The following is a 22,500-nucleotide window of genomic DNA, read 5'->3' as shown; positions in this document are numbered from 1 at the left end:
AACCCTCCCGGTGTGTGAACCCTCCAGGTGTGTGAACCCTCCCGGTGTGTGAACCCTCCCGGTGTGTGAACCCTCCCGGTGTGTGAACCCTCCAGGTGTGTGAACAGGTTCTGACCTGGTTTAATCTCTGGTTTTTCTTCTTCTTCTGTCTTTATGGGGCAGGAGCAGCTCGGCTCAGGCTCCACAGAGACTCCAGACTCCTCCTCCTCTTCCTCCTCTTCCTCCTCCTCTTCATCCTCTTCCTCCTCCTCTTCCTCCTCCTCCTCTTCATCTTTGTCCTTCACTTCATCTTCGTCTTCATCAGCTGCAGAAACGAGAGAAAAACTCAGATGATGTTTCAGAACCTGCAGAACATTCCTGTCACACCTGTCACTCATGCCTCACCTGTCTCCTCCCCCTCGGCCTGTGGCTCCTCCCCCTCGGCCTGTGGCTCCTCCCCCTCGGCCTGTGGCTCCTCCCCCTCGGCCTGTGGCTCCTCCCCCTGGACGCTCAGAGTCGCTGCAGCTGAACCTGAAGAAGCAGAGAGTCTCACTGTTCTCTGTTCTAACACTGTTCCCTCGTCACAAACCCAAAACCCTCTGCTCCACCTGGTGATGTCATCATGTGCTGATACAGGAAGTGCTCCTCTGTGTTTTTAAACTCCACACACCTTCACTAGAATCATCTGGATCATTTCAGTCGTGGAGTTTCTTCACCGAATCTCGACTGAACTAAAAGGAAAAGGAGCTGAGAACTTGATGACATCACGAGGTGGAAAAGAGTCAGAATAAACAAACAAACAAACAAACAAACATGACTCCAACTCTGAGTGTGACCAGGAACAGAACATCAGAACATTAGAACATCAGAACATTAGAACATTAGAACATTAGAACATGGTTCATTGGTGAAACACAAAAACAAACCTGCCAGCTCTTCATCCTCTGCATCTCCCTCTTCCTCTGCGTCCTCTCCCTTCTGCTGCTCCTCCTCTTCCTCCTCCTCCTCCTCTTCCTCCTCTTCGTCAGAGCTGGTGATCACCTCAGACTCTGACGTCAGCTCTTCATCCTCTGCGTCAGTGTCCGACTCGTCCAGATCCACCTCCACAGAACTGCTGTCCTCCTCTGCACCCTCCTCCTCTTCCTCCTCTGCACCCTCCTCCTCTTCCTCCTCTGCACCCTCCTCCTCTTCCTCCTCCGCTTCCACCTCCGGTACAGCCTCCTCTTCCTCTACTCCCTCCTCTTCCTCTGCTACTGCCTCCTCCTCTTCCTCTTCCTCTTCCTCAGTGTCTTCTTCTGCGTCAGTGGTGAGAACCTCCTCTTCTTCTTCGGTCTCATCTTCATCGTCTCCTAAAACTCCGCTGTCCGTGGTTTCTGCTGAGGCCAAGTCCTCCTCCTCTTCCTCCTCCTCTTCCTCCTCCACCTCCTCTTCCTCTGCACCCTCCTTCTCTTCCTCTTCCTCTGGTGTCACATCTTCTTCCTCTTCTTCAGGTTGAACGACAGCTGCCTCCTCTTCGCTCTCCTCCTCTTCGCTGTCGTCTTCGTCGTCTGCGAAGAGCTCAGAGGAGGCCACAGACACCTCCTCTGCGTCCTCCTCCTCCTCTTCCTCCTCTGCGTCGTCTAGCTCCGCCCCCTCTTCCTCTGCTCCCTCCTCCTCCTCTTCCTCCTCCTCTTCCTCCTCTGCGTCGTCTAGCACCGCCCCCTCTTCCTCTGCTCCCTCCTCCTCCTCCTCTTCCTCGTCTTCTTCAGACAAATCCAGAGCTTCTGTTTCGGCGGCGACTTTGAGCTCCTCTTCCTCTGCGTCTTCATCAGTTTCTGTGATCTTGAGCTCCTCCTCTGCGTCTTCATCCTCTGCGCCCTCCTCCTCCTCTTCCTCCTGAAGGCAACAAAAGGCACAAGTTACATTAATTATAGACCTGATTTAGACCTGATTTAGACCTCGCTTAGTCCTTGTTTAGTCCTCGTTTAGACCTGACCTTTTAAGAGACCTCCCTGATTAAGTCGTTAGACCTCGTTTAGTCCTCGTTTAGGCCTGATTTAGACCTGTTTAGTCCTGTTTAGTCCTTTTTAGTCCTGTTTAGACCTGATTTAGTCCTGTTTAGTTTTAGTCCTCCTCCTCTGCATCATCTTCTTGTGTCTTTACCTCCAGTTTGGACTCCTCCTCCTCCTCTTCGTCAGAGTCAGCGAGATCTTCCTCTACACCCTCCTCTTCCTCTACACCCTCCTCTTCCTCTACACCCTCCTCTTCCTCTACACCCTCCTCTTCCTCTGCGTCAGAGGAGAGCAGTTCTGATTGGCTGAGGACAGAGGAGGAGTCAGAGAGCCCCTCCTCTTCCTCACTGCTCTCCTCCTCTTCCTCTGCATCACTGTCCTCCTCTTCATCGCTGGACACAGGTTCAGGAGCCTCGTCTGCGTCCTCGTCCTCCTCTGCGTCCTCGTCCTCCTCTGCGTCCTCGTCCTCCTCTGCGTCCTCGTCCTGTTGGAGTCAAACAGGAGATTTGGTTTGATTTTTTTTATTTTGTTTTACAGCTCCACAAGTCTGACCTCTGACCTCTGACCTCTGACCCCTCTGACCCCTCTGACCCCTCTGACCTCTGACCTCTGACCCCTCTGACCCCCTCTGACCTCTCGGGATGTAACTGAAATCTGATCTCGTATCGTCAAAGTTTTCACAATAACATCGTGGATCATCACAATAAATCGACTCACAAGTGTCTTTGTTTAAATGAAGAGTTAAAAACACAGAAGGAACTACACAGACCATGATCCTTTGCTCCAGTTCAGTGCAGACGACAAGAAGAAACTATTCTGCCATGAGATGTAGATCGTGAAAATATCGTACAGTGAAAATTAGAGCCCGACCGATATATCGGTTGGCCGATATTATTGGCCGATATGGGCCGATATTTCCCGTGGGCAGGTGATACGTCGTTATAAAGTTTAGACTCTCTACATTCTGTTCATTTAATCCAATTTACAGACGTCTGAGTGTTGAAATACATCGACTTTGAAGCTAGTTTTGGTTATTTGTTGTTATTAGCGATTATCTGCTGCGTCTCCTGCACAGAATCAGTCTGTTTTCTATTGATCTGTTGTAAAGTGATTATATTGTTTGTATATTTGTTTCTGCAGCTGCATTGATGTAAATGAGTGTGAACAGACGTGTGAATGATCAACATTTACACATATCATTAATTACCGCGGCGCAGCATTTACGGCTAAAGGCTAATAGCGCTAGTTTCTTTACTAGTTATGAGTCGGTCGTGATCGAAGCGGCTCTTAGATCCGACTCTTTGAAGCGAACAACAGGAGCATGTTTCTTATCGGGAGCCGTGTTTTCTCTTTTTCTCACTTTTTCTCTTCAAGTCGCTTGTCGACTCGTAGTTTGACGGCAGCAGCGGCGGAAAACCAAACTTTCAGAAATCTGCGTGTGCAGAGGATAAAAAAAATCTTGCATATTTGTCTGCAGTTCAGCATAAAATGAAAAAAACAGGACTAATCTTGGGCTCGAGTGAAGGAGAGACCGAGTCCAGACACTCAGTCCTGGTTCAGTTCTGGTTTAGTCCTGTTTGCAACAAAACAATCTCAAGAGTCTCTCGGGAGCTGAAAGAGCCAACTGCTTTAGTGAGCCGAGCCAAAAGAGCCGCTTCTCTAAAAAGAACTGGAATCTCCATCATCACTAGTGTCTAGAATGTGATGCAAAAATGTCATTAGTCCAAACTTCTGTCTGTAAATGTGACGTAAAGAGTCAGAAGAACAATAAATGTTTCTTAAATCAACCCAATTTAAAATCCACCAGAACCAAACCCAAGTTTTTGAAACAATTCAACATTTACTGTGAATTTTTACATCACTAAATATATCGACGATTATATCGGCAGCTTCAACTCCCATTATATCGGTTTCATATCGGCCACAACAAAATCCACATCGGTCGGGCTCTAGTGAAAATATGGTACAGTGAGATTTGGAGATCGTTACATGTTGTGATTCGTCCCGGGTGCAGACGTGGGTGTTTCAGCTGTTGTGACGTTCAGCGGTGAAACTGAAACTGAAACTGAAACTGAAACTGAAGTTCTTTTTACAAACACAAACAGACGCGGCGTCGTTCACACTCGTCATGGTGTAACTCTGGTAAATCGAGCTCTGAGCCTGAGAGTCACAGACTCACTGACCCGGAGCACCACCCCAGACCCGGTGAGAGTCAGGTCTGTGGAGAGGCGAGTCGCTCAGGAACAGACACAGTTTAGTTTTGTTCTGTTTTTTGGCTAAAAAATTACAAACTGTGGCTTTAAAATATTTTACACACTCACTTAGACCTGGTTTAGACCTGGTTTAGTCCTGGTTTAGTCCTGGTTTAGTCCTGGTTTAGTCCTGGTTTAGTCCTGGTTTAGTCCTGGTTTAGTCCTGGTTTAGTCCTGGTTTAGTCCTGGTTTAGTTCTGGTTTAGACCTGGTTTAGTCCTGGTTTAGTTCCAGTTTCAGACTGACCATTTCTGCCTCTTCTTCTCCCTCCTCTTCCTCCTCTTCATCACTCTCAGTCAGAGCTTCCTCTTCCTCTGCTCCCTCCTCTTCCTCTGCTGCAGCCTCTTCCTCCTCTTCCTCTTCTTCCTCTTCTTCCTCTTCCTCCTCTCCTGGCTCTTCTTCCTCCTCTTCCTCTTCATCCTCCTCTTCCTCTACAGTGGCTGGTTCATCTTCTGCATCATCCTCTTCATCAGAGTCAACGACCTCCTCCTCTTCCTCCTCCTCATCTTCATCTTCTGCTTCTGACTCTGCATCCTCAGCCACTTCCTCCTCTTCCTCCTCCTCCTCCTCTTCCTCCTCCTCTGCAGCTGTTTCTATCTCCTCCTCCTCTTCTTCTTCTTCTTCTTCTTCCTCTTCTGCAGAAGGCTCCTCCTCTTCCTCCTCTTCCTCTGCCTCCTCAACTGCTTCCATCTCCTCCTCCTCTTCCTCCTCCTCCTCTTCCTCTGCCTCCTCGTCTTCCTCCTCAGCTGGTTCTGTCTGCTCTTCCTCTTCCTCCTCCTCTTCACCCTCCTCTTCCTCTTCTTCTTCCTCCTCCAGTTCTTCTCCTGAGACAAAAGTTTCATGGATAAATGAAAATGAACATCAGGAGATTTTAGTCTGACAAATTTTAATTTTAATTTTAATTGAATTTTTTTTTTGCAGAAGGACAAACAAATGTTTCACACTTTTCTCACCTGTCTCCTCCTCCTCTTCCTCCTCCTCTTCCTCCTCTAGCTCCTCCTCTCCTCCTCCTCTAGTTCCTCCTCTTCTTCTTCTTCTGTGAAATGATTCAGATTGAATCCGTTTTGTAAATTTCACATTTAAACTCAGTTTTCTGTTTCTGTTTCATGTTTCTGTTTCGATCTCGTTCTGAATCTGAAGCTCAGATTTATTCTTTGAATCTTTTGGAAAATTGTCATTTTTGTTCAGTGACCATTTTCTCACCTAACTCCTCCCCCTCCTCCTCTTCCTCCTCTTCCTCCTCTTCCTCCTCTTCCTCCTCTTCCTCCTCCTCTTCCTCCTCTTCCTCCTCCTCTTCCTCCTCTTCCTCCTCCTCTTCCTCCTCTTCCTCCTCTTCCTCTTCATCTGCCACAGAAACAGAAACAGAAAAGTTCATTAAAGATCTGAACACGATGAGACACGTTTCACTAAAACAAGTGAAACTAAAACTTCAAGTTTCATTTCTTTTCCAGTTTCTAAAGTTTCTAAAGATCCTTCCTGGTTGGACGCAGTGACAGGAGCGGCAGGAGCGACAGGTGCGACAGGTGAAGAAACTCCAGAACTGTTCCCATAGCAACGATGGTCCTCCCCCCAGTGGAACATGAACACCTCCTGAGGGACACGTCCAGGAGACGTCAGAACAGACGTCCTCCCCTCAGACGCTCCTCTCCACGTGGAGGAGCAGCGGCTCTACTCCGAGCTCCAACCTCTGTCTCCTCTTCACCACAACCACCCACACAGAGACCACTGCACCTGTCCACCTGTCCACCTGTCCACCTGTCCACCTGTCCACCTGTCCACCTGTCCACTGTCCACCACCTGTCCACCTGTCCACCTGTCCACCTGTCCACCTGTCACCTGTCCACCTGTCCACCTGTCCACCTGACCACCTGTCCACCTGACCACCTGACCACCTGACCACCTGTCCACCTGTCAATCTGACCACCTGTCAATCTGTCCACCTGTCCACCTGACCACCTGTCCACCTGTCAATCTGACCACCTGTCCACCTGACCACCTGTCCACCTGACCACCTGTCCACCTGTCCACCTGTCCACCTGTCCACCTGACCACCTGACCACCTGTCCACCACCTGTCCACCTGTCCACCTGTCCACCTGTCCACCTGTCCACCTGTCCACACTGTCCACCTGTCACCACCTGACCACCTGTCACCACCTGTCCACCTGTCCACCTGTCCACCTGTCCACCTGTGACCACCTGTCACCTGTCACCTGTCCACCTGTCCACCTGTCCACCTGTCCACCTGACCACCTGTCCACCTGTCCACCTGACCACCTGTCCACCTGTCCACCTGACCACCTGTCCACCTGTCCACCTGTCCACCTGTCCACCTGTCCACCTGACCACCTGTCCACCTGACCACCTGTCCACCTGTCCACCTGTCCACCTGTCCACCTGACCTGTCCACCACCTGACCACCTGTCCACCACCTGACCACCTGTCCACCTGTCCACCTGTCCACCTGTCCACCTGTCCACCTGTCCACCTGTCACCACCTGTCCACTGACCACCTGTCCACCTGTCCACCTGACCACCTCCACCTGCCACCTGTCACCTGACCACTGTCCACCTGTCCACCTGTCCACCTGTCACTGACCACCTGTCCACCTGACCACCTGTCCACTGACCACCTGTCCACCTGTCCACCTGTCCACCTGTCCACCTGTCCACCTGTCCACCTGTCCACCTGTCCACCTGTCACCTGCCTGTCCACCTGTCCACCTGTCACCTGTCACCTGTCCACCTGTCCACCTGTCCACCTGACCACCTGTCCACCTGTCCACCTGTCCACCTGTCACCTGTCCACTGTCACCTGACCACCTGACCACCTGTCCACCTGTCCACCTGTCCACCTGTCCACCTGTTCACCTGTCCACCTGTCCACCTGTCCACCTGTCCACCTGACCACCTGTCCACCTGTCCACCTGTCCACCTGTCCACCTGTCACCTGACCCACCTGACCACCTGACCACCTGTCCACCTGTCCACCTGTCCACCTCCACCTGTCCACCTGTCCACCTGTCCACCCACCTGTCCACCTGTCCACCTGTCCACCTGTCCACCTGACCTGTCCACCTGTCCACCTGTGTCCAACTGTCCACCTGTCCACCTGTCTGTCCACCTGTCCACCTGTCCACCTGTCCACCTGTCCACCTGACCTGTCCACCTGTCCACCTGTCCACCTGTCCACCTGTCCACCTGACCACCTGACCACCTGTCCACCTGTCCACCTGTCCACCTGTCCACCTGTCCACCTGTCCACCTGACCACCTGACCACCTGTCCACCTGTCCACCTGTCCACCTGTCCACCTGACCACCTGTCCACCTGTCCACCTGACCACCTGTCCACCTGACCACCTGTCCACCTGTCCACCTGTCCACCTGTCCACCTGTCCACCTGTCCACCTGTCCACCTGTCCACCTGTCCACCTGTCCACCTGTCCACCTGTCCACCTGTCCACCTGTCAATCTGACCACCTGTCCACCTGTCCACCTGTCAATCTGACCACTGTCCACCTGTCCACCTGTCCACCTGTCCACCTGTCCACCTGTTCCACCTGACCACCTGTCCACCTGTCCACCTGTCCACCTGACCACCTGTCCACCTGTCAATCTGTCCACCTGTCCACCTGACCACCTGACCACCTGTCCACCTGTCCACCTGTCCACCTGTTCACCTGTCCACCTGACCACCTGTCCACCTGTCCACCTGTCCACCTGTCACCTGTCACCTGACCACCTGTCCACCTGTTCACCTGTCCACCTGACCACTGTCCACCTGTCCACCTGTCCACCTGTCCACCTGTCCACCTGTCCACCTGTCCACCTGTCCACCTGTCCACCTGTCCACCTGACCACCTGTCCACCTGTCCACCTGTCAATCTGACCACGCTGCACCTGTCCACCTGTCAGTCTGACCACGCTGCACCTGTCCACCTGTCAATCTGACCACGCTGCACCTGTCCACCTGTCCACCTGACCACCTGTCCACCTGTCCACCTGTCACTGACCACCTGTGTCCACTGTCAATCTGACCACGCTGCACCTGTCCACCTGTCCACCTGTCCACCTGTCCACCTGTCCACCTGACCACCTGTCCATGTTCCATCCTCACTCCAGAACCAACGACTTCAGATTTGGAGGAGCCGATCTTCATCTCAGACGCTTCACACTCAGGTCAAACCGCCCCAGAGCTGCAGGTCCTGGTTTAGTCCTGGTCTAGTCCTGGTTTAGTCCTGGTTTTGTCCTGGTTTAGTCCTGGTTTAGTCCTGGTTTTGTCCTGGTTTAGTCCTGGTTTAGTCCTGGTCTAGTCCTGGTTTAGTTCTGGTTTAGACCTGGTTTAGACCTGGTTTAGACCTGGTTTAGTTCTGGTTTAGTCCTGGTCTAGTCCTGGTTTAGTCCTGGTCTAGTCCTGGTTTAGTCCTGGTTTAGTCCTGGTTTAGTCCTGGTTTAGTCCTGGTTTTGTCCTGGTTTAGTCCTGGTTTAGTCCTGGTTTAGTCCTGGTTTAGTTCTGGTTTAGACCTGGTTTAGACCTGGTTTAGTTCTGGTTTAGACCTGGTTTAGACCTGGTTTAGTCCTGGTTTAGTCCTGGTTTAGTCCTGGTTCTGTAAACAGCAGAGATGATCCTGTGGTCTCCAAACCGGAACCTCCAGACCCTGACTGCACCTGCACCTAGAACCTCTGTGAACAATGAACAGAACCGGCGACAGGTGCGGCCCTGTCGGAGTCCAACAGGCACCAGGAGCAGGTCTGACTCCCTGCAGAGACACGACTCCAGAAAAAGATCCATAAATGATTCTTCTTCAGAACAATGTTTAATGTTCCTCACCGTAATAATCCTCATACTCCTGGGACAGCTGCTCCTCCTCCTCCTCCTCCTCTCCTCCTCCTCCTCCTCCTTCTTCTTCTTCTTCTTCTTCTTCTTCCTCTTCCTCTTCGCCTTCGTCTGTTGCAGGAAAAAACACTTTAGTTTAGTTTCCTTGTTTCCGATTGTTATAAAAGCTCCAGAAATATGAAACCATTTCCTCACCTAACCCCTCCTCCTCTTCCTCCTCTTCTTCTTCTTCCTCCTCTTCCTCCTCCTCAGCTTCTAGTTCCTCGTCTCCTAGTTCCTCGTCGGGTTCCTTGTCCTCGTCCTCGTCCTCCACCACTTCGATCACGGGCAGTTTCTTCTTGGTTTGCATCGTGATCACTGAAAAAAAAAAAAAAAAACAAAAAACAAAAACAAAAAAAACAAAACAAAAACACAGGTTCAGTTTTTTTCTGTTTCTGTTTCTGAGACGTTGCGACTAAAACCCGGATCTGGACTCACCTTTGCCCCGAGACGGAAGGAATTCACCTGCGGCAAAAAAGAAAACCCGGAAAAAAACAAAACGGAGAAACACAAATGAATTCAAAAAGAAAAACACAAAAGTTAAAGATGGTTTCAGACGATCGAGAGTGAAAGAAAAAAACACAAAGGAACCAAAGAGAACCAAACAGAACCACGCAGAACCCAAACAGAACCACACAGAGTCAAACAGAACCACACAGAACCACACAGAACCACACAGAGTCAAACAGAACCACACAGAACCAAACAGAACCACACAGAACCATTACAAAACCACATAGAACCCAAGAGAGCCACACAGATGCATGCAGAATTATTATAGAACATTACAGAACCACACAGTCCCATTACAGAACCGAACAGAACCACACAGAACCATGCAGAACCTCACAGAACCCAAACAGAACCAAATGGAACCCAAACAGAACCACAAAGAACCATTCCAGAACCTCATAGAACCACACAGATGCACACAGAACCAAACAGAACCTTGCAGAACCATTACAGAACGATGCAGATGCACACAGAACCAAACAGAATCACACAGAACTGAACAGAACCACACAGAACCCAAGAGAACCACATAGATGCACACAGAACCGAACAGAACCACACAGAACCATGCAGAACCATGCAGAAGCAGGAGTGGTGCAGGTTTGGTTGGAGGAGACGAATAAAAACAGATTTAAAAAAGTAAAATCAGAACGACACACGATTAAATCTGATGAGTACACGAGTCAGGTCAGTGTGAGTCAGGTCAGTGTGAGTCGGGTTGGTGTGAGTCAGGTCAGTGTGAGTCGGGTTGGTGTGAGTCAGGTCAGTGTGAGTCAGGTGGTGTGAGTCAGGTCAGTGTGAGTCAGGTCGGTGTGAGTCAGGTCGGTGTGAGTCAGGTCAGTGTGAGTCAGGTCAGTGTGAGTCGGGTTGGTGTGAGTCAGGTCAGTGTGAGTCGGGTCAGTGTGAGTCAGGTCAGTGTGAGTCAGGTCGGTGTGAGTCAGGTCAGTGTGAGTCAGGTCAGTGTGAGTCGGGTTGGTGTGAGTCAGATCAGTGTGAGTCGGGTCAGTGTGAGTCAGGTCAGTGTGAGTCAGGTCGGTGTGAATCAGGTCGGTGTGAATCAGGTCGGTGTGACTCAGGTCAGTGTGAGTCAGGTCGGTGTGAGTCATGTTCGGTGTGAGTCAGGTCAGTGTGAGTCAGGTCGGTGTGAATAAGGTCGGTGTGAGCCAGGTCAGTGTGAGTCAGGTCAGTGTGAATCAGGTCGGTGTGAATCAGGTCGGTGTGACTCAGATCAGTGTGAGTCAGGTCGGTGTGAGTCATGTCGGTGTGAGTCAGATCAGTGTGAGTCAGGTCGGTGTGAATCAGGTCGATGTGACTCAGGTCAGTGTGAGTCAGGTCGGTGTGAGTCATGTTGGTGTAAGTCAGGTCAGTGTAAGTCCTGGTGTAAGTCAGGTCAGTGTGAGTCGGGTCGGTGTGAGTCAGGTCAGTGTGAGTCAGGTCGGTGTGAGTCAGGTCGGTGTGAGTCAGGTCAGTGTGAGTCAGGTCGGTGTGAGTCAGGTCGGTGTGAGTCGGATCAGTGTGAGTCAGGTCGGTGTGAGTCAGGTCGGTGTGAGTCAGGTCAGTGGTTAATGAGACGAGTTCTTTAGTGAAACGTCTGAGGTTCAGTCCAAACGGATTAAAGACTCACAGAGTTTAGAGTTTAGAGTTTAAAGTTTAAAGTTTAGAGTTTAGAGTTTTACCTCCTGCAGAAGCGTTGAGCTCCAGAGCGCCCCCCACAGGCTCGTCCTCGTCCAGCCAGCTCACCGCTGCACGTGCACGTACACACACACACACACACACACACAGAGACACGTGCACAGCTCAGCGTGTAACATGTGCAAAACCAAACAGAACGACCTGAGGACCCACGCACACACACACACACACACACACACACCTGTGCTCCTGTCACAGTGTGTGTGTGTGTGTGTGTCCAGAGTCTGGGACAGTTTTATTCACATATTTAGATCCTGAAGCTCAGAGCTGCAGAAGCACCGTCTGAAACCAGCCACACAGACAGGTGCAGGACAGGTGCAGGACAGGTGCAGGACAGGTGCAGACTCACCTTTTTTACGCACCGCGTACAAGTTTCCTGAAAAAAACAGAGACAGAGTCACACAGAGATCTGTGTGTGTGTATGTGTGTGTGTGTGTATGTGTGTGTATGTGTGTGTGTGTGTGTGTGTGTGTGTGTGTGTGTCGTGTATGTGTGTGTTGTGTGTGTGTGTGTGTGTGTGTGTGTGTGTGTGTGTGTGTGTGTGTGTGTGTATGTGTGTGTGTGTGTGTGTGTGTGTGTGTGTGTGTGTGTGTGTGTGTGTGTGTGTGTGTGTGTGTGTGTGTGTGTGTGTGTGATGTGTGTGTGTGTGTGTGTGTGTGTGTGTGTGTGTGTGTGTGTGTGTGTGTGTGTGTGTGTGTGTGTGTATGTGTGTGTGTGTGTGTGTATGTGTGTGTGTGTGTGTGTGTGTGTGTGTGTGTGTGTGTGTGTGTGTGTGTGTGTGTGTGTGTGTGTGTGTGTGTGTGTGTGTGTGTGTGTGTGTGTGTGTGTGTGTGTGTGTATGTGTGTGTGTGTGTGTGTGTGTGTGTGTGTTTGTGCGTTTGTACCGTCCTCGTCGTCGGGGGCGACCAGTCCGGCGGCGAATCTCAGGACGGTGGAGACGAGGTTCAGTGATTCTTCTGCAGCTCCTTTCACCAAACGCAGAGGGTCAGAGGGACGCTCCACTGCACCTGCCGACAGGAGCACAGACAGGAGCGCAGGGAGGTTAATATACACTACACCTGTCGACAGGACCGCACCTGTCACAGGAGCACAGACAGGTGCACAGACAGGTGCACAGACAGGTGCATGATGATGTTTTCCATTTAAAAATTTTAGTTAAATCTTTAAATTTGGTGTAAATTTTACAAATATTTGAATCAATAATTAAATGGAAAAATAAAACATTGATATTTCCGAGGTTTGAGCTCAGACAGGAGCAACAGGAGCGACAGGAGCAAAGTGTCAGGAGCAGGTCCTGTCCTGGTCCTGTCTGACAAAAAACTCTGAAACTAAAACCTCCAACAAACCAGGAGGGTCAGGGGTCAGGGGTCATGGGGAGGGTCAGAGGTCAGGGGTCAGGGGGAGGGTCGGGGTCAGGGGTCAGGGGAGGGGTCGGGTCAGGGGTCAGGGGTCAGGGGTCAGGGGCTGCAGCTGATGGAGCTGAGATGTTGAGGAGCTCCACTGGTTCTGTTTCGTTTGGTTCACACAAGATTTATTTTTTTGTGTCCAGACGTGACGGAGCTCCTCCTCCTCCTCCTCCTCCAGCTGCAGCTGAAACCACCTGACTGTGGGGACAGACAGGTGAGACAGGTGAGACAGGTGAGGCAGGTGAGGCAGGTGAGGCAGGTGAGACAGGTGAGGCAGGTGAGACAGGTGAGGCAGGTGAGACAGGTGAGACAGGTGAGACAGGTGAGGCAGGTGAGGCAGGTGAGGCAGGTGAGACAGGTGAGACAGGTGAGACAGGTGAGACAGGTGAGACAGGTGAGACAGGTGAGGCAGGTGAGACAGGTGAGGCAGGTGAGGACAGGGTTTGGGCTTTAGGAGACTGGGTTCAGGTGAGTCAGAGTTAGTGAAGTGAGTCTTGCCTCGGCGACTTGAGTCCTTGAGGATTTTCCGGGCCGGACCTGCTCAAAACACACAGGGATTATTATTATTATTATTATTATTATTATTATTATTATTATTATTATTATTATTATTATTATTATTATTATAACAATACAAAGTTAGACTGAGGTGAGACGAGTTTTATTAAATCATGATGTGAGAGTCTGAGGGTGAAGGGTCAAAGGGTTAAAGGTCAGGAGAGTGAAAGTGAAAGTGAAAGTGAAAGTTGAGTTGACAGATGAAGATGTGGGTCAGGACGACGGTGACACAGAAACACCGAGCGAAGGATCGAGCTCTAAAACCTCCGACACTTTTACACCGAAGACCTTCCAGAAGAAACACGGAGAACGACTCGACTCTCAATGTGAAACTCTGGTCACGGCCAAAGGTCACAGGTCACAGAAGCACCACTGTCATACTCCAAAGGTCAATCTGTCTAAAAACTGACTTATAGAAGGTGCACCTGTCGTGTAGGGAGCACACCTGTCGTATGGGGGGGTTCACCTGTCGTGTATGGGGCATAACTGTCGTGTAGGAGCACACCTGTCATGTACGACTGTACCTGTCGTGTAGGAGCGCACCTGTCATGCAGGGCCGTACCTGTCGTGTAGGAGCGCACCTGTCATTAAGGACTGTACCTGTCGTGTAGGAGCGCACCTGTCGTGCAGGGCCGTACCTGTCGTGTAGGAGCGACCTGTCATGTACGACTGTACCTGTCGTGTAGGAGCGCACCTGTCATGTAAGGGCTGTACCTGTCGTGTAGGAGCGCACCTGTCGTGTAGGAGCGCACCTGTCATGCAGGGCCGTACCTGTCGTGTAGGAGCGCACCTGTCGTGCAGGGCCGTACCTGTCGTGTAGGAGCGCACCTGTCGTGCAGGGCCGTACCTGTCGTGTAGGAGCGCACCTGTCATGTACAACTGTACCTGTCATGTAGGAGCGCACCTGTCATGTAAGGGGCGCACCTGTCGTTTAGGGCCGCACCTGTCATGTAGAGTGTGCACCTGTCGTGTAGGAGCGCACCTGTCATGCAGGGCCGTACCTGTCGTGTAGGGTGTGCACCTGTCGTGCAGGGCCATACCTGTCGTGTAGGGTGTGCACCTGTCGTGCAGGGCCACCTGTCGTGCAGGGCCGTACCTGTCGTGTAGGGTGTGCACCTGTCGTGCAGGGCCATACCTGTCGTGTAGGAGCGCACCTGTCGTGCAGGGCCGTACCTGTCGTGTAGGGTGTGCACCTGTCGTGTAGGAGCGCACCTGTCGTGCAGGGCCGTACCTGTCGTGTAGGGTGTGCACCTGTCGTGTAGGAGCGCACCTGTCGTGCAGGGCCGTACCTGTTGTGTAGGGGGTGCACCTGTCATGTAGGAGCGCACCTGTCGTGCAGGGCCGTACCTGTGGAGGTGTGGCTCAGGTCGAACAGGATGACAAACACGCAGGTCCACGTGACCAGCAGCGCCACCACCAGGACCCAGGCGAGCGGCGAACTGAACGTGGAGTAAACCTCGTCTGAGAAGGTCCGGCGAGGTTTGAGCGCGGCGCCCTCTGCTGGACGACCCTCGATCACCATGGTGGACGAGCCGGACGAGCGAGTCACTGCGGACAGAGGGGGGGGGGTTTGATACAGATGGACCGTGCTGCTCCCTGATTGGCTGATCCACCTGTCAATCTGTCAGCTGGTATTGTGGCCACACCCGTTTGTCAAAGTCTGATCCCATCAAACTCTGAGGCTCAGCAGGTCTGGGTCTGGGTCTGGTCTGGGTCTGGTCTGGTCTGGGTCTGGGTCTGGTCTGGGTCTGGTCTGGGTCTGGGTCTGGGGGTCTGGGTCTGGTCTGGTCTGGGTCTGGTCTGGGTCTGGTCTGGGTCTGGTCTGGGTCTGGGTCTGGTCTGGTCTGGGTCTGGGTCTGGGTCTGGGTCTGGTCTGGGTCTGGGTCTGGTCTGGGTCTGGGTCTGGTCTGGTCTGGTCTGGGTCTGGTCTGGGAGTTCCAGGAGCCACAGGAGGCGCCAGTGGCAAAAAACTGTTGTTGTGTCCTTAGGCAAGACACTTCACCCACATTGCCTCGTATGAAAGTGGTGTGTGTGTGTGTGTGTGTGTGTGTGATGGTGGTGGTGGGAGGGGCTGATGGCGCAGATTGGCAGCCGCACTTCTGTCAGTCTGCCCCAGGGCGGCTGTGGCTACAGTAGTAGTTTACACCACTGAGTGTGAAGTGACTGAAGAATGAAGTGTAAAGATCTTCAAAGGCGCTGCACAAATGTAAACAAACCAATTTAAACTCAGAGATTCAGACCCTCGTTTCCTCATAAAGGTCCTCATAAAGGTCCTCATAAAGGTCCTCATAAAGGTCCTCATAAAGGTCCTCATAAAGGTCCTCATAAACGACCCCCTTGAAAACGAGATGGTGACACATCTCAAGGGGCTTATCCTCCAAACAAATAAATTCAATTCAAATTCAAACTACACCAGAACTAAACCAGTACTAAACCAGTACTACACCAGAACTACACCAGAACTACACCAGGACTAAACCAGAACTACACCAGGACTAAACCAGAACTACACCAGAACTACACCAGAACTACACCAGAACTACACCAGGACTAAACCAGAACTACACCAGACTAAACCAGAACTACACCAGGACTAAACCAGGACAAAGTTTTTATTTCTATAGTGTTTTTCACAGACGTTTGTCACAAAGACTCTTCACATTTTATTCTTCTTCACTTCACACTCGGTGGTGTGATCGGCCCCTCCCCCCACCAACACACACACACACACACTCCACTTTCACTCTACGCAATGTGGATGAAGTGTCTTGCCTAAGGACACAACGACCGGCGCCTCCTGTGGCTGCTGATGTTCCCAGAGTCTCCAGACTCTGAGCTCCTGAGATCTGACCCCAGATCAGGGTTTGACGACCACGACCCACAACTACAACTCTCTGTCCTCTCCTCCCTCTGAGCAGAGATCAGGTCTGACGTGTTTGGATTTAAAAACCCAGTGGAGCTGCAGTGTCAGACCTGCACCAGAGGAGGCAGTGTGAGTCACATCTGACCCCGACCCCCGACCCCCGACCTCAACCCCGAGATGAACGCACTTTTACTGTAACAGACACAAACTACTGAACCAGGACTAAACCAGGACTGAACCAGGACTAAACCAGGACTGAACCAGGACTAAACCAGGACTAAACCAGGTCTAAACCGGGTCTGAACTCAGGTCTTACCTTCCACAGTCTCGGTCATGATTCCTGGACTCCCATGGATCTGTCCAGTTTTTCCGCTCAAATCTGACCCAGTATCCACAAACCGGTCTAGTTCCAAAAGCAGGACTTAAAAATCCGGTTATAAACCAGGACTACAGCAGGTCTCTGCGCTCCAGCTCAAAACCGGGACCGTGTAATCCGATCCGACGCAGGACTCGGTGATCCAGATCTAAATCAGGCCTGAGACCGGTTAGAATCCAGGACTTGTGCGAAGGTCCAGACTGGTTCAGATCAGGTCCGGGTTGAGATCCAGGATTTGGTGGTCTTGGTCCGGGCTCGGGTCTTGGGTCTCAGATCTGGGACCAGAGTTAGACCAGCCCCCCACCCCCCCCGAGGACCCGGGACAGAATTAGACCAGAGGCCGGACTGAGGGGGGAGGGGGCAGGAACTAAACTCAGAGCAGAAAATCCAGAGTTAAAACTGAGATCAACACTTGAGTCCATCAGGAAATGATTTAAAAATAATAAAATAATCGACTGTTTTCCACCTGTTTTGTTTTTGTTCTAAATTTATGGAGACAAAGTTTGAGATGAACAAATTTAAAATCAGTTTAATTTCAGAGTTCATGGGCTGATTATAAACTCTCAGATGCCAAACTCTAAATAAAAAGTTTTAAATTCTGCCAAATTCTAAAAAAAAAGTTTTAAATTCCGCTAAATTCTAAATAAAAAGTTTTAGATTCTGTTAAATTCTAAATAAAAAGTTTTAAATTCGGCTAAATTCTAATAAAAAAGTTAAAATTCTGCCAAACTCTAAATAAAAAGTTTTAGATTCTGCCAAATTATAAATAAAAAGTTTTAGATTCTGCCAAATTCTAAATACAAATTTTTAAATTCGGCTAAATTCTAAATAATTAAAAAAAAATTCGGCTAAATTCTAAATAAAAAGTTTTAGATTCTGTTAAATTCTAAATAAAAAGTTTTAAATTCGGCTAAATTCTAAATGAAAAAGTTTTAGATTCTGCCAAATTCTAAATAAAAAGTTTTAGATTCTCCCAAATTATAAATAAAAAGTTTTAGATTCTGCCAAATTCTAAATACAAATTTTTAAATTCGGCTAAATTCAAAATATTTTTTTAAAAATTCGGCTAAATTCTAAATAAAAAGTTTTAGATTCTGCCAAATTCTAAATAAAAATGTTTAAATTCTGCCAAATTCTAAATAAAAAGTTTTAGATTCTGCCAAATTCTAAATACAAATTTTTAAATTCAGCTAAATTCTAGATAAACAAACTTAAAACCAGATTATGATGAGTTTGATTGACGTGATAATAAATTCAAAGTTGCTGAATTTAAAATCAGTCTGACATGATTCACAGAAAAAACTGAAGGGTTAAAATTTCAGGGTAAAATTTTGTTTTTGTTGTTTTTAACACAGAAAGTGTGATTTTAACTCTTTGAAAGTTAAATGTTTGTTGGAGTTGTGGTTATTTGCCAGAGTTGATGTGACTGAAGTTAAATCAACTTCCTCTAGTCTTAATTTGGCTCCTCCCACTCATCAAACTCCCACCAGAGAAGAACCAGTTTAAACCAGGACTAAACCAGGACTAAACCAGGACTAAACCAGGACTAAACCAGGACTAAACTTGTTCAAACCCTCCTTACAGTTCGCTGCAGTATGAGCCTGTACGAGGCTCCGCCCACATGCTCCTACACAACAAGTCTCCAGAATCACTACGACCTCACCGGCTCTTCAAAGACGCTCAGAGTCTGGTCACGACCTGGTGGAGTCAGAGTCTGGTCACGACCTGGTGGAGTTAGAGTCTGGTCACGACCTGGTGGAGTCAGAGTCTGGTCACGACTTGGTGGAGACTCTGGGAACATCAGGAGCCACAGGGGGCACCTGTCGTTGTGTCCTTAGGCAAAACACTTCACACACATTGCCTCATGTGAAAGTGAAGTGTGTGTGTGTATCTGTGTGTGTGTCTGTGTGTGTGTGTGTGTATGTGTGTGTGTGTGTGTGTGCTGTGTGTGTGTGTGTGTGTGTGTGTGTGTGTGTGTGTCTGTGTGTGTGTGTGTGTGTGTGTGTGTGTGTGTGTGTGTGTGTGTGTGTGTGTGTGTGTGTGTGTGTGTGTGTGTGTATCTGTGTGTGTGTGTGTGTGTGTGTGTGTGATCTGTGTGTGTGTGTGTGTGTGTGTGTGTGTGTGTGTGTGTGTGTGTGTGTGTGTGTGTGTGTATCTGTGTGTGTGTGTGTGTGTGTGTGTGTGTGTGTGTGTGTCTGTGTGTGTGTGTGTGTGTGTGTGTGTGTTGTGTCTGTGTGTGTGTGTTTGTGTGTGTGTGTGTGTGTGTGTGTGTGTGTGTGTGTGTGTGTGTGTATCTGTGTGTGTGTGTGTGTGTGTGTGTGTGTGTCTGTGTGTGTGTGTGTGTGTGTGTGTGTGTCTGTGTGTGTGTGTGTGTGTGTGTGTGTGTGTGTCTGTGTGTGTGTGTGTGTGTGTGTGTGTGTGTGTGTGTGTGTGTGTGTGTGTGTGTATGTGTGTGTGTGTGTGTGTGTGTGTGTGTGTGTGTGTGTGTGTGTGTGTGTGTGTGTGTGTGTGTGTGTGTGTGTGTGTGTGTGTGTGTGTGTGTGTGTGTGTGTGTGTGTGTGTGTGTGTGTGTGTGTGTGTGTGTGTGTGTGTGTGTGTATCTGTGTGTGTGTGTGTGTGTGTGTGTGTGTGTGTGTGTGTGTGTGTGTGTGTGTGTGTCTGTGTGTGTGTGTGTGTGTGTGTGTGTGTGTGTGTGTGTGTGTGTCTGTGTGTGTGTGTGTGTGTGTGTGTGTGTGTGTGTGTGTGTGTGTGTGTGTGTGTGTGTGTCTGTGTGTGTGTGTGTGTGTGTGTGTGTGTGTTACTGTGTGTGTGTGTGTGTGTGTGTGTGTGTGTGTGTGTGTGTGTGTGTGTGTGTGTGTGTGTGTGTGTCTGTGTGTGTGTGTGTGTGTGTGTGTGTGTGTATCTGTGTGTGTGTGTGTGTGTGTGTGTGTGTGTGTGTATCTGTGTGTGTGTGTGTGTGTGTGTGTGTGTGTGTGTGTACTGTGTGTATCTGTGTGTGTGTGTGTGTGTGCTGTGTGTGTGTGTGTGTGTGTGTGTGTGTGTGTGTGTGTGTGTGTGTGTGTGTGTGTTCTGTGTGTGTCTGTGTGTGTGTGTGTATCAGACTGGAGTCTCTCTCCTGTCACTCTGCCCCGGGGCGGCTGTGGCTACAACAGAATAATAAATATATTTGTGTAAAACGTGTCTGGGGACAGAAAGTCTGATCAAAATAAAAACTTACAGAGCAACAAAAACATTCATCAACAAATCCTTTTTATTGAATCAAACATTTTCAGAACAATAAAAGAAACACGGAGATGAAAATGTGGGTCAAGACTCTGTGAGGTTCTGGGTCGGGTCTGGGTCGGTTCTGGGTCTGTGTTGGTTGTGGGTCAGATTCCCGGTTCTGTGGCGCAGAATGAAAACACTCAGTTCTATTTTTATCCTGGAGACTGGAGCTGGAGTTATTCTGGGCACGACTGCACTGTGGCCTTTTTAGGACCTGGGCGGGACCAGACCCAGACCCAGACCCAGACCACAGACCACAGACCCAGACCCAGACCACAGACCCAGACCACAGACCACAGACCCAGACCCAGACCCAGACCCAGACCAGACAGACCCAGACCAGACCCAGACCCAGACCCAGACCACAGACCAGACCAGACCCAGACCCAGACCAGACCACAGACCACAGACCAGACCAGACCCAGACCAGACCCAGACCCAGACCCAGACCAGACCAGGACCCAGACCACAGACCAGACCCAGACCAGACCCAGACCCAGACCAGACCCACCAGACCCAGACCAGACCACAGACCAGACCAGACCCAGACCCAGACCACAGACCCAGACCCAGACCCAGACCACAGACCCAGACCCAGACCCAGACCCAGACCAGACCACAGACCCAGACCCAGACCACAGACCACAGACCAGACCAGACCACAGACCAGACCAGACCACAGACCACAGACCCAGACCGACCTCCAGACCAGAGCTTCAGTTCAGTTTATCTCCTGTAATGTCACATTTTCTGACCCGTTTAAAAAAGACTAAACCAGAACTAAACCAGGACTAAACCAGGACTAAACCAGGACTAAACCAGGACTAAACCAGGACTAAACCAGGACTAAACCAGGACTAAACCAGGACTAAACCAGGACTAAACCAGGACTAAACCAGGACTAAACCAGGACAGAATCAGTCGAGTCGTTCTGAGTTTTAGTTTTTTATTGACACTTGGTTTGGAGTTTTTTTTCACATTGTTCAAACATTAAAAAAAAAACAACTTTCTCACAGATTTATTCAGTTTTTATTTATTTATTCAGAGCAGGTTTGTGTTTTTTTCTCCTCCACTTCAGTTTCGATCTGGACTGAAACGGCTCAGACTTTTTTATTTCATTTGAGCAAAAACACAAAAACAGCAAAAAAAAACCCAAAAAACTCAGAAATCAACAGAATCTCTTCAAATCAGCAGAATTCTTCACAAATCTGAACATTTGACGCTTGAATTGTTTTAAAAATCTCTGAAAAACACTTTTACTTTGTTCATTTTTAAACAGGTTTTTCAGTCATTTTCATTTAAGTCGATTTTTTCTTGTGATACTTTTACTTTTACTCGAGTATCTTCTGCTCAAGTCACAAAACGGAGAAAAACGTCTTCCCCCTGTGACTAAAGCTCAGTCAGGAACCTCACAGCTGTTACCTGGCAACCGTGTTCCAGCCCAGAGCCACAGGAGACGCCACGAGCAAATCTGACGAGAAAAAACTCAAAACTCAAAAAACCAAAAGTGATTTTATCTGATCAGATTTTGGTTCAAGACCTTCAAATCATCGAAAAGAATCTAATTTCAGAAAAAGCTTGTGTGAAACATCCTCCCTTTTTTGTTTTCTTCTTTTTGTTGTGTGTGTGTTTTTGTTTTTGAATTGTTTTTTGTGTGTGTGTTGTATAAATCAAACAAAAAAGCAAAAATAAAATATTGCAAAAAAATAAAAAATAAAAAAATCAAGTTTCAGAGACGCTCGATCAGAACAGAGGGTCGTTCAGTCAATCGTTTTTCTAAATAAAACCATAAATAAAAAAATGAAACGAAAAAAAAAATGTTTCCTTTACTACTTACTGTTTCCAAAATCAAAACGAAAAAAAAAAAAAAAAAAAAAAAAACAGAAAATAATTAGATTTTTTCAGTTTTTGAATTTGTGTTTAAATGAAAAATGGAAAAAAAAGATAACGGACTAAACCAGGACTAAACCAGACTAAACCAGGACTAAACCAGGACTAAACCAGAACTAAACCAGGACTAAACCAGAACTAAACCAGGACTAAACCAGGACTAAACCAGGACTAAACCAGGACTAAACCAGAACTAAACCAGGACTAAACCAGGACTAAACCAGGTCTAAACCAGGACTAAACCAGAAAAACCAGGACCAGAACTAAACCAGGACTAAACCAGACTAAACCAGACTAAAACACCCAGGACTCCAGACCAGACTAAACCAGGACCAGACCAGGACTGAGACTGGTTCAGTCCTGGTTTAGTCCTGGTTTAGTTCTGTATCACAGTTTCAGTGATGTAAACGGGAAACGATCGTCCTCTGTTTTTTTTTTTCCATTTTTCATTTAAACACAAAATCGAAAACTGAAAAAATTAATCTTTATCTGTTTTTTTCATTTTGGTTTTGGAGACAAATAATGAGGAAAATTGTTGCTTTTTCATTTTCTTATTTTTGGTTTTATTTTGAAAAACAAATGAACGACGCAGATTCACCAGACGCTCAAATCTGCAAAACAAATGTATCTGCAGGTTCGAATAAAACGACCGAAACAAAGTCAACAAACAAGGTTCAAGGTTCGTCTAGATCCTCTAAACATGAAGCAATTTGCATAAAATTTTGACCCAAATATTTTGATCAGATTTGAAACCAAACACAAAGTTCTAATCTGGAGAATTAACAAAAACAGTTTGGATCAGTTTAAAGTTCAGCCTTTGTCCAACAGCTCAAACCCTGAA

General features: G+C 48.8%; 1 protein-coding gene and 1 long non-coding RNA gene across 2 annotated transcripts in view; both read right to left on the bottom strand.

Moving 5' to 3' along the window:
* LOC129407633 (uncharacterized) overlaps positions 1 to 212 on the bottom strand; it is a 740-nt gene extending 528 nt beyond the window's left edge. Inside the window, exon 1 of the long non-coding RNA XR_008631644.1 lies at positions 116 to 212. This is a non-coding gene — a long non-coding RNA (uncharacterized LOC129407633). The remainder of the gene's footprint in view (positions 1 to 115) is intronic.
* A 161-nt stretch (positions 213 to 373) lies between these two features.
* LOC110160824 (golgin subfamily A member 6-like protein 22) lies at positions 374 to 16,758 on the bottom strand. The gene is made up of 15 exons (XM_055149724.1): positions 16,446 to 16,758; positions 14,614 to 14,814; positions 12,187 to 12,309; positions 11,652 to 11,678; positions 11,287 to 11,352; positions 9,536 to 9,562; positions 9,254 to 9,415; positions 5,414 to 5,553; positions 5,166 to 5,214; positions 4,705 to 5,045; positions 4,468 to 4,650; positions 2,233 to 2,454; positions 1,675 to 1,854; positions 906 to 1,536; positions 374 to 510 (listed from the first exon to the last, which is right to left on the bottom strand). The coding sequence occupies exons 1-15, from the start codon at positions 16,462 to 16,464 to the stop codon at positions 374 to 376; spliced, it is 2,508 nt and encodes an 835-aa protein (XP_055005699.1). The 5' UTR covers positions 16,465 to 16,758.
* Positions 16,759 to 22,500: the final 5,742 nt, after the last annotated feature.

This window comes from Boleophthalmus pectinirostris, unplaced genomic scaffold (assembly GCF_026225935.1).
Source record: "Boleophthalmus pectinirostris isolate CB_2022bp ecotype Guang Dong unplaced genomic scaffold, ASM2622593v1 HiC_scaffold_13, whole genome shotgun sequence".
Classification (NCBI taxonomy): domain Eukaryota; kingdom Metazoa; phylum Chordata; class Actinopteri; order Gobiiformes; family Gobiidae; genus Boleophthalmus; species Boleophthalmus pectinirostris.
Note: the sequence above shows the minus strand (reverse complement) of the source record. Positions and strands in the feature narration are given on the sequence as shown.